The following is a 15,971-nucleotide window of genomic DNA, read 5'->3' on the forward strand; positions in this document are numbered from 1 at the left end:
CACTCACTACCATGGACGACTAGCCGCGGCTGATGCATTCTGTTATCGGTGCTACCAGAACCGTGGTTTGAAAGTAAACATACAAGGAGACAGTATGGAACGTTATCGCAGTATACAAAATAATAACAATAATATTGTAATAAATTACATAGTAGGTACGTAATATTATTCTTACCTTACCATTTTTTTTTTTACAGATCATGATATTATACTATATACTATGGATGGAGCCACAGCGTATTAAATCAATACAAAAAAACGTTCCCGATGTCAGCAACGAGTCGCCGTATTATGTAGATATGCGCATGCGCAACGCGACTTCTCGCATATTTATCCACAGATACCAATTGTACCTATGGATAATTATGCGAGGAGTTGCATCGCGCTTACTCACCTCGATCACCTAATTCAGCGACTCGTCGCTATATCGGCAACAAAATCATACGCTGTAGTTACATCCATACTCCATAGTATATAATCTAAGGTAATATTATCATAGATGTTATGATATTTATGTATATTATCCATGAATATTATACATTTACACACTATAATAGAAAATAGTGGTAATAATACGTATATTACGTAATTTACCTAATAACGAAAAGTTTTATGCCATAAGAAAATATCGTTTAAATATCCAATTTTGACGAAATTTTAACCTAAACTTCTAAAAAAAATCATTGTGCCCATAATGTGTTTAAGATAATATTATTTAACAACTGTAAGAACAACTTCAGAGGAAGTTTGTACCTATTACATTTTCAAGCTTTTTGACTAACAAAACAAATTTTGTACTGTCCCAGAGTACGCCATTGAGAAACATAATAATTAATAACATACATGATAGTATGATATTATTATATTATATAGTATTAGTATATGACGGCAAAATAATATTACGTTGCACTTATGACCTATAAGCTACAGTAGCGTACCTATCTAGGATTTTTTCAAGGGGGGGGAGGGGTATCTAATTTTTAATAGTCATTCAGAATACACATATTATTTTCGTATTATTATATACATATTGTATTGTGTTAAAATTTGGTTTCAGAGGGGGAGTACACGCCACTGATAAGCTATGCATGAAAACACTAATAAGAGTATTGAGTAAACCTGCTACGACGAAGAACGATACAAATTACAATTTCTTATATTATATTAATATAATACACAACGTAATCGAATAACTAACATATATCACTGATTTGATATTTTTTGTTAAATTTGTTTGTTGTGTCGATTTAACTTGGACTAAATTTTGACCTAATAATTATTAATAGGAGCTGAAATTGCTGAATAATTTGGCACGTCTAATGTCTACCTAACCTACGAATTCCTTATTTTTGTGTACCTAGTACACTAGCGTCTATCAAATTCCAATTGGCTGTCGAAGGACGATAACCGTTTATATTCTATAGTAGTATAGTCATGTAATCAAGTAGATTTAGGTATAGTGTTTATACTATAAATTACGAATTTTTTATATTTATCTATTAACATGCAGACAAAATAATCTTATTATGCGAGAAATATGTTCAATCTGCCGAAAATCTTAATAGAGTCTCGTTGTAGGTAAGAATAAGATAAAATAGGTAAACGATTTTTCATATCGACGTAATATTATCTGATTTACAATCTATTGCCTACTCGAGTGACTAGATAACAGTTAGTGCAGTTCGTTAATTTGTTTTTCTATTCAGTACTATTCATTTTTATATGATACATAAAATTTTTAAAATTCATGTCGAATAAAAACTTTTTGATAAATATTTTTATTACATAGGTATTTTGGCGAAAATACCAACAAATATTTAAAACATATTTTTAATTATCAATTTTTATACGCCTAAAATTAAGTTAACAGAATGTAAAATAAACGTGTTTCAATTCGTTTTGAAACTATAGAATAATTAATTATAAAATATATATAATGTATAGTATTATATTTATTGTAGGTATGTCATTGTGTCAAAAATCATTATAAAAACATTAATGTTATCGCCGCGGCCGTGCTGCCTCGAACTTTTAATACCACGGAACAACATTTTCCTTTTAGAAATTACTAATAAAACTAATGATTGTTAGCTGCAGCAAATAATATAATAATAATATGTATAATTAATGTACAATGTATATTACTATTTCGACATTCATATCAATTTGTTAAATGCAGTCTGCAGCACTCGATTATTTGCTCTTAATCGGCGTCGGCCGTCTTTATTTAATATTTATAATTATTTTTAATTATAGCTGTACATAAAGGTGCACACACTTATGAATAGTATGTAAATTTAATAGTGGAATACATTATGCAATATGCCTATTGTTCTGTGCTAACTAGTAATAATAATAATAATAATAATAATAATAATTTATTTACGGAAATAAATTCCAATTACAAAAATATTGTAGTGACAGTTTGTGTTAAGTGCACATAATATGGGTTACAACTTAAAAGTAATGTGACTAGTAGGTATGGTATAATAACTAGTAGGTTAATGCAAATGGGTAATAGGTAACTTCTTAGGTACAATCGAACCCATTCTTTCTTTGTAAGTTTGTAGTAGGTAGAAAATAGAAATTATAGACTATCCCACGAGTCACGGCTTCTCATAATTCGTTTATAAATAGGTAGGTGCTAGGTAGGTAAACCACTGAACTAACATTATAAGTACCTTTGTATATTATAATAATAATATTATCATAGTTACATGTCAGCCGCGGGTATGTACGATAGAACTTAAAAATTAATTTATAAATATATTATATAATAAGCAAATTATCAATGGACTAAATGCTATTGCGAAAAAAATACCAAGCATAACATTTTTTCAAAGGAAACAATTTTCCTAAGACCAATACAATTATCCGTTTACGTGGCTTATTATGTTCGTGGTGGACAATTATTGACATCAAGCAATATGCCCATTTTGAATGTTGATAACGCGACTGGCGATTAATAAATAAATAAAATATACAAAGCAGTGAGCACTATAATATAATATAAGCACATGAATGTTTTACAGTATTTAAATTTCAAATATTGTACGTCGTGTCGACTGTCGAATACGCGGAGAATGGTGAATTCAGAAAATTCCGATTTTGACACAAAAGTAACAATAAAATTGATAAAATAACAAATAATTTCCTTATCATTTCCATAGCGTTGGCGAAAATGTATATAAGTACAATTAATCGCAAAACAATGCCAAAGGCCAAACAACAGCTAAAATCCTTAAGTGAATGGCATCAGCCGTAACTGTTCAGCTATGTTTAATCCACTCATAAAGGATACCTAAATCATAGATGTATAACAATCCCATGTCGCTCGTGTATTTCCTCCATAGACCTATAAACTATGATTTCCCCCGAACTGCAATCCCCAATATATTTTGTGCCACTGGTCTATAATACATTTGTGTTTTGTACGGCGGCAGCGACGATTATAATTAATATTATACTAATACAATAATACCTAATTAGTAATTTGTATTAGAATATAATATTGTTATTGTAGAAAGTTAGTAGACACGAGTCACGGCGGACATTGCCATTGGCCAAAATCTCGTCGCCTTATCTGCCATTCTGCCACGTTATTGTGACGAACGACGGTGTTAATCTTAATAGGTAGCTAATTCTATAATCTATGGTGTTATTTGCCCGGTCATTTTTTCTATTACCTACATGACAACCGTGTCATGCGATTAGCTCCAATAGTATTACAACGTAGGTAGGTAGGTACTTGCAATAACATTTTTATCGGCCACATTTAATTCTTAATAGTCGCATTGCCGTCCGATATCGACGTCGTCGTCAAGAGGTCGAAAGTCGTCCAAGTCGAACATACAATCGCGACCGCCGACAATCGTTGAGATCTGGTCAGTCTTCGCTGACTATAACAGTAAGTTACTGTCGCCACCTCCGCGGTTTCACACGGTTGAGTTGTGACGACGTTTATTTCATTTTGTGGGACGGACATTGTGCACTTGTTGCTCGACACCGTTCTCATAACACATTAATAATAATTGTGTGTTGTTGTTGTAGGTTTGTACCTAATTGATTTTCGTGTGAAGCACTCCCGAGCCATTTTACGCACTGCACACGTTCGATTCACATCTCTATTCAACCATGAAGTTCACTGATGAGGTACGTTTTGTGTAATTTTCATCCAGCCTCATCGACTGCGTTTTAGATAGGTAACCTATCTATAGTTAATATAATATAATACCTATTTGTATTTTGTAGATCCAACAAAAGTTTGCTTTCACAGTTCATATCCGATGTGAAAATGATGTCAATGAAAAGATAAAACAACTGGTATCGGGCGGCCCAGATAAATTACAAGTAAAATTGTTTTGTGTAATATTATATACCTACTAATACTATATATTTATCGTGTATGTCTAGATAATATCAGATTTCGATCGAACCATAACTACTTCAGAGTATAACAATAAACAAACCATGAGTAGTTTTAGTAAGTTGAAAATTGAAAACAAATATATTATTAAATATTCCTTTATAATTAATGTTACAAATATTTGGTTTAAGTTTTAATATTTAATTTTATCTATTAGCCTGAATTTTTACTGAACAAAAATTAAATTATAAGTTATACATTTTTTATAGGTATTAACATTTTTAAGATGTGCTAGAATTTTAGTATATTTTTAAGATCATACAGTTTACAAAATATGTTAAGAATTTAGGTTTTGTTTAAATTTTGCTACAAATTCTAATTTTATTATTTAGTCTTAAATTAAACAAAATAAGTTTTAATGCTAGCTAAACTATATTTAAATAAAGTAAAACATTTAGGTAATTGTCAAATAAAGTAAAAAATAAAATAAATTTAAGAAAAAATTGAAGTAATGTAATACATAATATGTACATTACATACTAAGAATTAAGAAACTATTGGTTATTCTATCCGTAACAACTATAAGTTGTTTTTCTAATGTAATATTTTTATCTTATTTAATAAACAATTAGAATATTGCAACATTTTATTATTTCTGAGAAAAACAACAAATTTCAGAAAACTGTGCTATCCAAAATATAAACTTTGTCCAATGATAAAACACACTAAACATTTATAAGATTATAATTATATTTTATAAGAAATAAAACAAGAAACTAGGAAGTAAAATTGTAATACATTAAACTTTTTTTGAAACAATACAAAATATAAACATAATCATTCATAATTTGTTGTTATAAAAAAACAAATTAATGGAAAAAAAAAACAGTATTTTAATACTGTTACTATTTGACATTGTTATTTAAATTTTTTTTTTTTTTTTTATTGGTCTTGAAATCTATAAAATTTCTGCTTCGACAACTTGGTCATTAGCATGTTACTATAAATAATAGATACATAATATTTATAGTGGGTGACAGATCTAAGAATTAAATACAAAAAGATACAATAGAAACAGTTTTAGATTAGTTCGTTTAGTAATTTGTACATTGAAAAGGGGTTGACTAGAGTAGCTTGAGTAATTTGGTTGTCTTAAAGAATTCGATGGTGTTGATCTCATTTTCAGGATTTGGGCCTAGACTTGCTCCAATTTGGTGGCTTATATTGAGCTCCTCTCTTTGTTGTATGTAAATTCTACATTCTTCGAATATGTGTTTTATTGTAATTGTTGTGCCACATGATTGGCATATTGGTGGATTTCCTTTGCTCATTTTGTACTCATGAGTTAGTCTTGTGTGGCCAATTCTGGCCCTATTTAGTTTTTTTTCATTTGTGGTACTAATATTGGGATTTCTTCTCCATCTTTGGACCGTTTGTTTAACTTGGTTTAATTTGGTGTTTTGGATGTTCCATATATTTTGCCATATTATAGTGGTGTCTCTTTGAATTTGTTTTCTTATGTCAGAGTATGATGAAATGTTAATATATTGTGAATTCGGTGAATTGATTGCTAATTTAGCTTGTTTATCTGCCCTTTCGTTGCCGATTATTCCAATGTGTCCAGGTATCCAGATTAATTTTATATTGTTGTTCTTTTGGTTTGCTTCCTCTAGTCTATTCTGAATTTGAATTGCTATGTCGCTCGGATTGAATTTATTTTTTACACTAATTAGTGTACTTAACGAGTCGCTTAGAATGATATGTTTTTGGTTTTCCTTTTTGTTTATATATTTTATGGCTAGCAATATAGCAAGTGCTTCGGCTGTATATATGGAACATGTCGATGGTAGTTTGAATGATGTCTGTGAATTGTTTTTTATTATGGCTATTCCTACCCCTTCGTCATTTTTGGAGGCATCTGTATATAGTTCTTGAAATTCATTTTGGTTCTCTAGAGTATTTTTCAGAAGGTTTTTGTATATAAGTGGAGGCGTGTTTTCTTTACGTAGAGTATTCAATTCTGTGTTTATTTTATATATGCTTGTCCATGGAGGACAAATTATTTTTTCTTTTTTTATTATTTGTGGAATCTTGGTGTAGTTTTTATTATTTTGTAGATCAAGGGTTATGTTGCTAGTTGAAGCTGGGTTATTTGTTAATCTGATTAGTCTCGCAGCGTATAGGAGTGTCAACTCTGTTCTTTTTAGGTCTGGTGTTGGTTCACCCGCTATATTATAAATACTTTTAATTGGGCTGCTTTTAAAGGCCCCTATAGCCATTCGCATCCCCGTGTTGTGGTTTGAGTCTATATATTTTATTAATGTGTTTTTGGCCGTGTTATAAAGAAATGAACCGTAATATAATTTTGCTTGAATTGTTGATTTAAATATTTTGATCAATGTTTCTGTTTCACATCCCCAATTTGTGTGCGATAATAGTTTTATTAAATTAAGCGCTTTATTTGTAGATACTTTCAATGATTTTATGTGCTGCGACCACGTGAGCCTAGAATCGAATGTTATACCCAATATTTTTATACATGTTTTGTTGGGTATATTTTTATTATTCATTTTGATATTTAGTTCTCCTACATTTGATTTCCTGGTAAAGGTTATGCTCTTTGATTTTTCTATTGAAAAACCGAATCCCGTTTTTGCTGACCATTTTTCTAGTTGATTTGCTGTTGCTTGCAGGTGGTATTTAACTGTTTTGATATTTTTACTTCTACATGAGAAATTAGCATCATCTGCAAATATGTTGGCTTTTATCGGAAATTTACAATGTTTATCAATTTTGTTAATTGCCACTAAAAATAGTGTAACTGAAAGTGCGGATCCTTGTGGTACTCCATTTTCCTGTGTAAAGGTATCAGAGATATGGTTTGATGTTTTGACTTGGAATGTTCTATTTTTTAGGAAGTTCGTTATAAAATTTAGCATATTACCTTGGCATATGACTTTATTTAGCTTAGAAAGAATGTAGTGTCTCCAGGTGACGTCATATGCTTTTGAAATGTCTATACTAAGTAAGCCTAAGATTTGTTTATTTTGAAGAGCTTGCTGAGCTTCTTCCTTTATTGCGATGAGGTTGTCGTATGTGGAGCGATTTTTTCTAAAGCCACTTTGGAACGGCGTTAGGTAATTAATTTTTTCTAGATACCAAATAAGTCTAAAATTTACAATTTTTTCTATGACCTTACACATGGTGTTTAATAATGTGATTGGCCGATAACTTTCTGTGTTGAATCTACATTTTCCTGGTTTGTTAATAGGGATGACTATGCCCTTTTTCCATGTTGAGGGGAAGATACCGTTACACCAAATGGTGTTGTATATTTTTTCGAGTAAGAGTTGACTTTTTGGACCAAAATATTGTATAAAAATAAATGGAATCCCATCAGGTCCTGGGCTTAGACTTTTACATTTTTTTAGTGTGTATGCTATTTCTTCCCTTGTTATCTTTGAATTAATTTGAAGTTGATTTTCATTGTTGTGGTCAACTATATTAATGATGGGTGTATTTTCTTTTATGTGTTTGAGATTGATAAAGTTTGGACTGTATGATGTGTTATTACTGTTTAAATGGAAGTACTGTCCTAATTTGTTAGAAATTTCATTTGGATTTGTTATTAGTTTATTGTTGATTTCATCGATTAGGTTTATTTTATAGTTACGTTTAATTCCTTTAAGAGAGTGTATTTTATTCCATATGAGTTTGGTATCTGCCTTTTCGTTTATATTATTGATGAAGAATTCCCATGACTTTTTTTTACTTGATTTAATTATATATTTAGTTGCTGCCCTATGTTTTTTTAAATTAATATAATCACTTTGGTTTTTTGTTTTTTTGAATTTATTAAGGGCTTTATTTTTAGTTTTTATTGCGTTTTTGATGGTCTCATTCCACCAGGGTACCTTTGGTTTTTTCCCCCATTTCTTATTTTTTCCTATCGTAAGTTCAGCTGTTTTTATTATTGCGTCCGTGAATAATTTTGTTAGACTGTCTATGTTTAATGAGTCCATATATTGTATGTTGTCCACTTCCAGTTCTAGTGTCTCTGTGTATCTGGCCCAATTTGGGTCTTTTAAGTTCCACCTCTCTATTGCTTCATTGTTTTTTGCGTTGTATGTCCTAGATAAAATTTGAAGTATTATGGGAAAATGGTCACTGCTAGTTAGGTTTGGCGTTACGTTCCATTCGATCCGTTGTGCTAATGATGTGCTAGCGAAAGATAAATCAATGTTTGATACGTTGCCATTTATTGGATTTAATCTTGTGGGTTCGGTGTTATTTAATAATATTATGTTGTTATTTTCCAGGATTTTTTCTATGACTTTACCTCTCTGATCAGTGTTTTTGGAACCCCATATTACGTTGTGACTATTAAAATCTCCTACAATTATAAATGGTTGTGGTAATTGTTTTATAATATTGTTAATGTCCGCGTCAGTGAATGATTTGTGGTTAGGTAGATATATATTGCATATGTTAATATCATTATTCGATAATTTGACTGTGACCGCTATGGCTTCTATGTCTGTAGATATGTTTAATTGACTGCTCGGGTAATTAGTATTAATGTATATGGCCACTCCACCACTTGCCCTTGCACTATCTAATCTGTTTTTATTATAACCATCATAATTAGCTAGGTTTGTTATGTTGTCGTTTTTGAAGTTAGTTTCTTGAATGCATATGATATCTGGATTATGTTCTTGTATTAAAATGGTGATTTCTTCGTACTTTTTATTGAACCCATTCATATTCCATTGTAGGATTTTTATATTATCATTTTTTTGTGAATTCATTGTTTGTTTTTTTTTTGTGGTGTGTTTTTTTTTTGTTTTGTTTTTTTTTTTTTTGTTGATTTGTTTATGCTTCTGAACTAGCTGAGTCATAATTATCATCTACTAACTTTTTAGTAAAACGAGTAAGTCTATTTTTTATGCTTTTGTTTTTTAAAGTAGGTTTTATTTTTAATAAAATATCAAGTAGTTCGTCTTTAGTAATCTTGTATTCTGTATATATGTCATATGGGTTAAAATCACCTTGGTTGTTTTCAAAAATATGTTTGAATGTAGTGAAGTCGATTTTGAAGTCTTCGTTGTCATTAAAGATTTCTTCTGCAGGGCTTAAATTAGTATCAATGTTTTCTAGGAATTGTTTGAGAGAATTAGAAGTTATTTTGGGTTTTTTTGTTTCCTGTACTTTCATGGTTTTGTTTTCTAATATGTTGCTTTGTGAGGGGTTGTCGATAACTGTAGGTGATTTTGGTAATGAGGGGGAGGGGAAATTGAAAGAGTCAGGAAGAGATCTTTTTGCGCCAGAGGTCGGGTCTATATCCATATTAGCCGTTAAGACTTCTTCATTTGTGGTGATTATTAAATTTGGTACATTTGATTTGTTTTTATATGTATTGTCAGGGCCATTTTCATTTGTTGCCGTCTGTGTTATGATTGTGTTTTCTTCAGGTTTATTCGGACAATTTGAGGCAATGTGGCCTTGCGTTTTACATAAGAAGCATGTTAGCGAGTCGTCCGATATAAATATTCTGTAGTTTGTGTCATCGTAGTTGATTAGGATTGAACTAGGGAGTTTTTCTACGTCTTCTTGACTTATGAATAATTGACGACGAAAGCTTAAAATGTGGGAGAAGTCGGCATCTTGTATACCTGCTCTTAAAAATGAGATGTTGCTAAGCAAAACTATATTAAGTTTGTTAAATTCATGTTCTATGGCTTCGTGCGGAATGTTGGGATAGACGTTAGATATAATTATTCGTTTGTTTGGGTTATGCAATTTACGGATTTTGAATTGTTGTTCATTAATTGTTATTATTGGGTGGTTGATAGTGAGATTGTCTACTAATGCTTTATTAGTTAGGAAAATGCACAATCGTTTATTCGATATACGGGAGGCGAAGATGATGTTGGCCGGTTTTACAATATTGCCGATAGCGATAATATAATCTTTGTGCGGGAATGTTTCGTTTATGTCTATTAATATTGCTTGTTCTTTTTTCGGGATTAGGCTGTTTGCTACAGTTGAGGCAAAAGATTTTTTGTGTGCATCTGCGGATATTTGTGCTTCGAGATTGTTTGTTGATGAGGAGGTCTTCTGTGGTGTGAGGATTTGCTGGGTTATTTTGGTTACTAGTGGCGTTGATTTGGTTGTTAATACCTGTGAGGTTTTAATTTGATTGATTTTACTGGGTGACTTTGTAACAGTTGACTTTGTGTTGGTTGGTGGGTTTTGACGGATTGATGGGCTCTTCATCGCGGGTTTTTTTGTGAACATGATTTAGTGTTTTGGGCTTGTGCCCTGGTTGTTTTTTTTTTTTTTTGAGCGCGCGCCTACGGTATTAAATAATTACCATATTTACCTGCTTATATTGACTGCGTTGACTGTATGCTATCGAAGCTAATAAATACGGGACTCGCGATAATAAACGTGTTGTCTGTACGCAGTATAAACACGAACTGGTGTTATTTAAATATATATTATATTTTAATCATAAATTTTAATGTAATTTATAAATTGATTAATAGTTCAAAGGTTTTGAAAATAAAATGCATAAAGATCAAAAACTTAATCAAATATAACCTATGTTATATTTACCTGTTTTTGTTTACAATTACTAATAAATCATTTTCAGATATTCTTGGTACTTAGATTCAATGCAATAAATTATTACTTATAGTAAACATATGATTTTACTAATATTAATTATTAATAAGCGTTAATTAATCTAATGAAGACTTTAAAATAAATGAATAATAACAATTTTGTCTTGTATAGGTGTCTTTGAAGCGTGTGACAGTCTGTCAGAAGATTACAAAGAAAAAGCGAGAACACTATTACAAAAATATCGACCAATTGAAGATAACACACAAATGACAGTTGCACAAAAGTTACCATTTATTGAAGAATGGTGGCATCAAAGTGAACTTTTGTTGAAAGGCCTATGTTTCCAGTATGAAGATATTATTAAATCTATCAAGAAAGCTGACCTTCATCTTAGGTATTTCTTAAGAGGATGTCAGCGCACTATTTGTTTTCTCTCTCTGACCCACGCGCAACATAAACAAAACGCATTTGCACAGAATTGTTTTTTCTATGTTTTTAAATAATTTCAGAGTAAAATCACTCATTACAAAAAAGATAGAGAATAATATTTTAGAGGGAATGATATATCGATTTTATATTTTATTGTTATTTGACTTTATATTCGACTTTCAAAATAAACAAAAAAATGTTGTAAATTTAAATTATGTTTAAATTGTCTTGAAACTATATATAGAGAAATCAATGTTATTCCTTCAAAAATATTATTCTCCATCTTTTTTGTAATGAGTGATTTTACTCTAAGATTACTTAAAAACATGGAAAATAACGATTCTGCGCAAATGCATTTTGTCTATGTTGCACGTGGGCTAGAGAGAGAAAACAAATAGTGCGCTGATATCTTCTTAATCATTGGCTGCAATGTAAATAATTGGAGTTTTTAAATTAGTTCTTTTAGAAAATTGTATGGTGATTTTAATATTATATTTTATATAATATTATATACATAATTAGTGATTAAATGTTTTAAGTTAGTAAGTTAGTAATGTTTTATAGTTATTTAATATCACTGAGTTCGTCAATCATCTATGTATTAATAAAAATTAATATTTGTGTGTGTGTAAGCGATCCTCAACTAAGTCGTATCACACTCATCGTTCTGAAATTTATGGTACATAGGACACATATAGTGTATATCAATTTTTAAATTTTAAATACTGACTCACAGGGATTTGTAAGCTCGCGGAGAACGAATATTTTTTGTTTATAAATGGTTGCGATTGGTTATATAAAATAAAATAGTAATATTAATATTTTTGTTTATAATTTAGGCCTGTATTTTATATTTTGTTAAAACTATCCAAGTTACTGTGTTAAAAATATGTGTAATTTACATTTAACTGAGTTTGAGATAGGCTAAATCCACTAGCATTTTTTAATTTATCACGGGCAATATCATGCTGGTTCAGTTCTATAACCATAGATTAAAGTGTATAATTTCAACTAAACTTTTTATGCTATTATTTATAAAACTATTGTTATAATTATTATAGTCCAGATTTATATGATTTTACTCATTGTTACTGAATTTATGCAGTCTTACTGCAGTAAATAATGCAGACTATTGATTCAACACACAGTTATAGGAAACGTTTTAGATTCTGAGTGAAACGATGAATGTATTGATTTTACAATGATGTGTGTTTTTTTTTTTATTTTTTTTTTTTTTTATTTTTTTATTTTTGTGTCTGTGTACACGATAAGTAGTCGAAATAATGCTTCGATTTTCGACTTCAGTATCTTGTTCGATGGGAAAGTGAATATCGTTGGTGCATTGGGGAGGTCAAAATTTTAATTTCCCAGTAGTTTTCAAAAGCGATGTGAAAAACAAAAGAAAAATTAAGGAAAAACGGGAATTTTTACGCAAAATCGATTTTTAACAAAATCGATTTTGGTTATTGGTGTAACTCTAAAACAAATGACCGTAGATGCATGAAATTTTCACTGGTTGTTTATATTAGCATTTTCTATACACCATAAAATTTTCCAAATATTTTGACTCTTTTTGAGCTGTTTACAGCCATTGTCAGTTTTCAATTTTTTTAGTTTTTTTTTCTATAAATATCAATAAAATTTTATCTATTGAGTAAAAAAGCTTGAAAATTTAATAGAAGGCTCCTAGTTTATTGTTTCAAAGGCAGATGAAAAAAATTAAAAATCCTTAGTCACAGTTTTTAATTATAAGCATTTAAAGTTCAAATTTTGACAAAATACGGAAAAATCACGAAAAATAGCATATTATTTTGATGAGAATTCATAAAAATTTTTCTTTTTAAATCTAAGATTTGAAAATGTAATATAAGATTACTCATAAGTTTGTCTACCTTTATCAAAAAAAAAATGTCTAGAAGAAACTTAAATTAAATTTTTATGAGCGTCTGAAATTTATATTTTTACAACATTTGATATTCACTCGATTTCTCATGTAACGATTTTCTTATTTTATTGTAATTAAAAAACGAATGACTGTAGATACTTGAAAATTTCACTGAATGTTTATATTAGCATTTTCTATACACCATACAATTTTGAAAATATTTTGACTCTATTTGAGCTGTTTACGGACATTGTCAGTTTTCAATTTTTTTAGTTTTTTTTTCTATAAATATCAATAAATTTTTATTTGTTGGGTAAAAAAGCGTGAAAATTTAATATTAGACTCCTGATATATCGTTTTAATAGCAGTTGAAAAATATTAAAAATACATTTGCACAATTTTTTTTTATAAGCATTTAAAGTTCAAATTTTGACAACATTTATCAAATTTATAATTTATTAATTATTTTGTGGTTAAAAATTTATAAAATGTTTAACTTTTATGGCTAAGGATTGAAAATTTAAAACAAGGCTCCACGTTAATAGGTTATATATAAATTACTTTATTCACAATAATATCATCAAATATACTTGGTAATATCATAGGGTGACTGACCGTTTTCGCTCAGAATCGTTTTTCTTATACAATGATATTATATCATTGAATTCAAATTTAACACCATCCATTACAGTGACCCACTTGTAACCTACCGTACAGCAGAGCGACATCCACTTATCCACCTTTTTTTTTTACATATTTATGAATATTTCATGGATCAGACAATATTTTGTCAATTTTGGGAAAAAAAAATACTAATTTATTTCATTTTTAAAATTATTGTAATTAATTTTATTAATATAGTTCTCGAACATTATTTTAAATATTTTGATTAAAAAAAAACACGTATTGATAGTACTATTATGTTGATCTGCTGTTATTGTATATCTTTACACCTAATCTATACTGATAAGAACAACGTATTTATTTATCAAATGTAAAAGTTTTTGGTTATGCAGTTTGTGTATTTTTAAGCTTTTAAAATTAATAAAATACAAATCGATATATTTTACACACCTTTTAAAACAATGGATGAACCGTTTAACACAAAAGACACTATTTTAACTTACTATAGTGCAATAATTGCACTAATTATTATTCCATTGTGCAAGTATATTATACATCATTATTGTAAAAAAAAAAATAATAACAAAATAAATATTTAAGCATTTATTGAGGGTTATTGATTATTTTTACATATTTTTCTAATATTTTTAAGTGAATATTTGTAGGTTTCTTAGGGAATAATATAAATCCGGACTATAGTTAAAATATTTAAATTAATATTCTTTAATTTGAGCATAATACTAATGAAATATTTTTTCTTGCACGAATGATATTACCTATACATTAGTTGCTACATAAATTTGTTTATTCTGACCATCATTGATACTAACATTTGTCTAGCATTAATATTAAGTTTGAGGTCAATACTAAACATATTAAAGTTTGATCTAATGTATAGATTAAAAATAATAGGTTATTGTTTTTTAACGGTATTTTTTTTTATTGTCTGCTTTAATAATACATAAATTATTATAATTTATAATAATAAATATTATTAGCAATAGTAAAGTATAAAGTATTACCTATATGTTCTTTTTCAATTTTAAATATTTATATATTTTTTTTAGAGACGGGAGTGCTGAAGCATTTAACAAATTATTCAGAAAAAAAATACCTATTATTGTATTATCTGCTGGCATTGGTGATGTTGTTGAACTGATACTAATGCATGAAAATTTGTTTACTGATAATGTATCAGTAGTTTCAAATTTTTTAAAAATGTCTAAAGATAATAATGGTTTATCCACAATTGAAGGATTTAAAGGACAAAAACTCATACACGTATTCAACAAAAATGAACATGCATACATTGATTCACATAAAAATGTAAAACGAACAACAAATAATAATTACTTGTAAAATATGAAATATGTACTTTATATTTTTTTTTCACTTTTCAGGATACACATTTAAGTGGGAGATCCAATGTTATCCTTTTAGGTGATTCGTTAGGAGATGCAAATATGGATGGTGGTATCCAATATGATACTGTACTACGTATAGGATTTTTAAATGCCGATTTGGTAATTGCATATATTTTATCTATCATACATAATTAGAATAAATATTATTTTTCAATATAACATAATAATATAATATAATATTAATATTAATAATTATAGATGGAACACGAGGATGGATATTTGCAGCAATATAAACTTGCCTTTGACATAGTTTTGGTTCAAGATCAAACTATGGGATTGCTAAATTATTTATTGGATGAAATAATCGGAGTAAAATCAATGCCGTCTAATAAAAGATAATAAAGAGACAACAAAGTGGATATTACTAATTATTATTATCACTGTTTTTATATAGTGATAAAAATCAAATACATATATATTATTTACATTTTCAATAGTTATGAAATACTGAATCTAATCTGTTATAACATCTATCTTAGAAAATAAACTAAAATAATTATTATTCAATAGATTCATTATTTAAATTTAAAATTAATAGTGAAGCTATCAATTGGCTATAAAACAAAATTATTATTGTATATCAAAAGTATTTTGTATTGAAACTTAAAATTGATTA

The 15,971-nt window shown here is 28.8% G+C and overlaps 1 protein-coding gene across 3 annotated transcripts; it reads left to right on the forward strand.

Moving 5' to 3' along the window:
* The first annotated feature begins 42 nt into the window (after positions 1 to 42).
* On the forward strand, positions 43 to 15,862 carry LOC132936596 (7-methylguanosine phosphate-specific 5'-nucleotidase). Of its 3 annotated transcripts, none has more exons than XM_061003350.1 (9): positions 43 to 155; positions 3,790 to 3,907; positions 4,051 to 4,152; positions 4,252 to 4,350; positions 4,414 to 4,483; positions 11,165 to 11,387; positions 14,999 to 15,257; positions 15,332 to 15,454; positions 15,554 to 15,862. In XM_061003350.1, exons 3-9 carry the CDS (start codon positions 4,135 to 4,137, stop codon positions 15,692 to 15,694), a joined length of 933 nt encoding a protein of 310 aa, XP_060859333.1. In that variant the 5' UTR covers positions 43 to 155; positions 3,790 to 3,907; positions 4,051 to 4,134; the 3' UTR covers positions 15,695 to 15,862. The 3 variants fall into 3 exon arrangements, with proteins under 3 accessions (XP_060859333.1, XP_060859331.1, XP_060859330.1); XM_061003348.1 differs by lacking the exon at positions 43 to 155 and adding an exon at positions 3,189 to 3,633; XM_061003347.1 differs by lacking the exon at positions 43 to 155 and having other exon boundaries at positions 3,189 to 3,907.
* The last annotated feature ends 109 nt before the right edge of the window (positions 15,863 to 15,971 follow it).

Source organism: Metopolophium dirhodum, chromosome 1 (genome assembly GCF_019925205.1).
Source record: "Metopolophium dirhodum isolate CAU chromosome 1, ASM1992520v1, whole genome shotgun sequence".
Classification (NCBI taxonomy): Eukaryota; Metazoa; Arthropoda; class Insecta; order Hemiptera; family Aphididae; genus Metopolophium; species Metopolophium dirhodum.

Coding starts and splice junctions, on each gene's coding strand:
- LOC132936596 (XM_061003350.1), top strand. Junction 15,258..15,331: donor ACATTGATTCACATAAAAAT/GTAAAACGAACA, acceptor TTCACTTTTCAG/GATACACATTTAAGTGGGAG. Junction 15,455..15,553: donor GATTTTTAAATGCCGATTTG/GTAATTGCATAT, acceptor TAATAATTATAG/ATGGAACACGAGGATGGATA.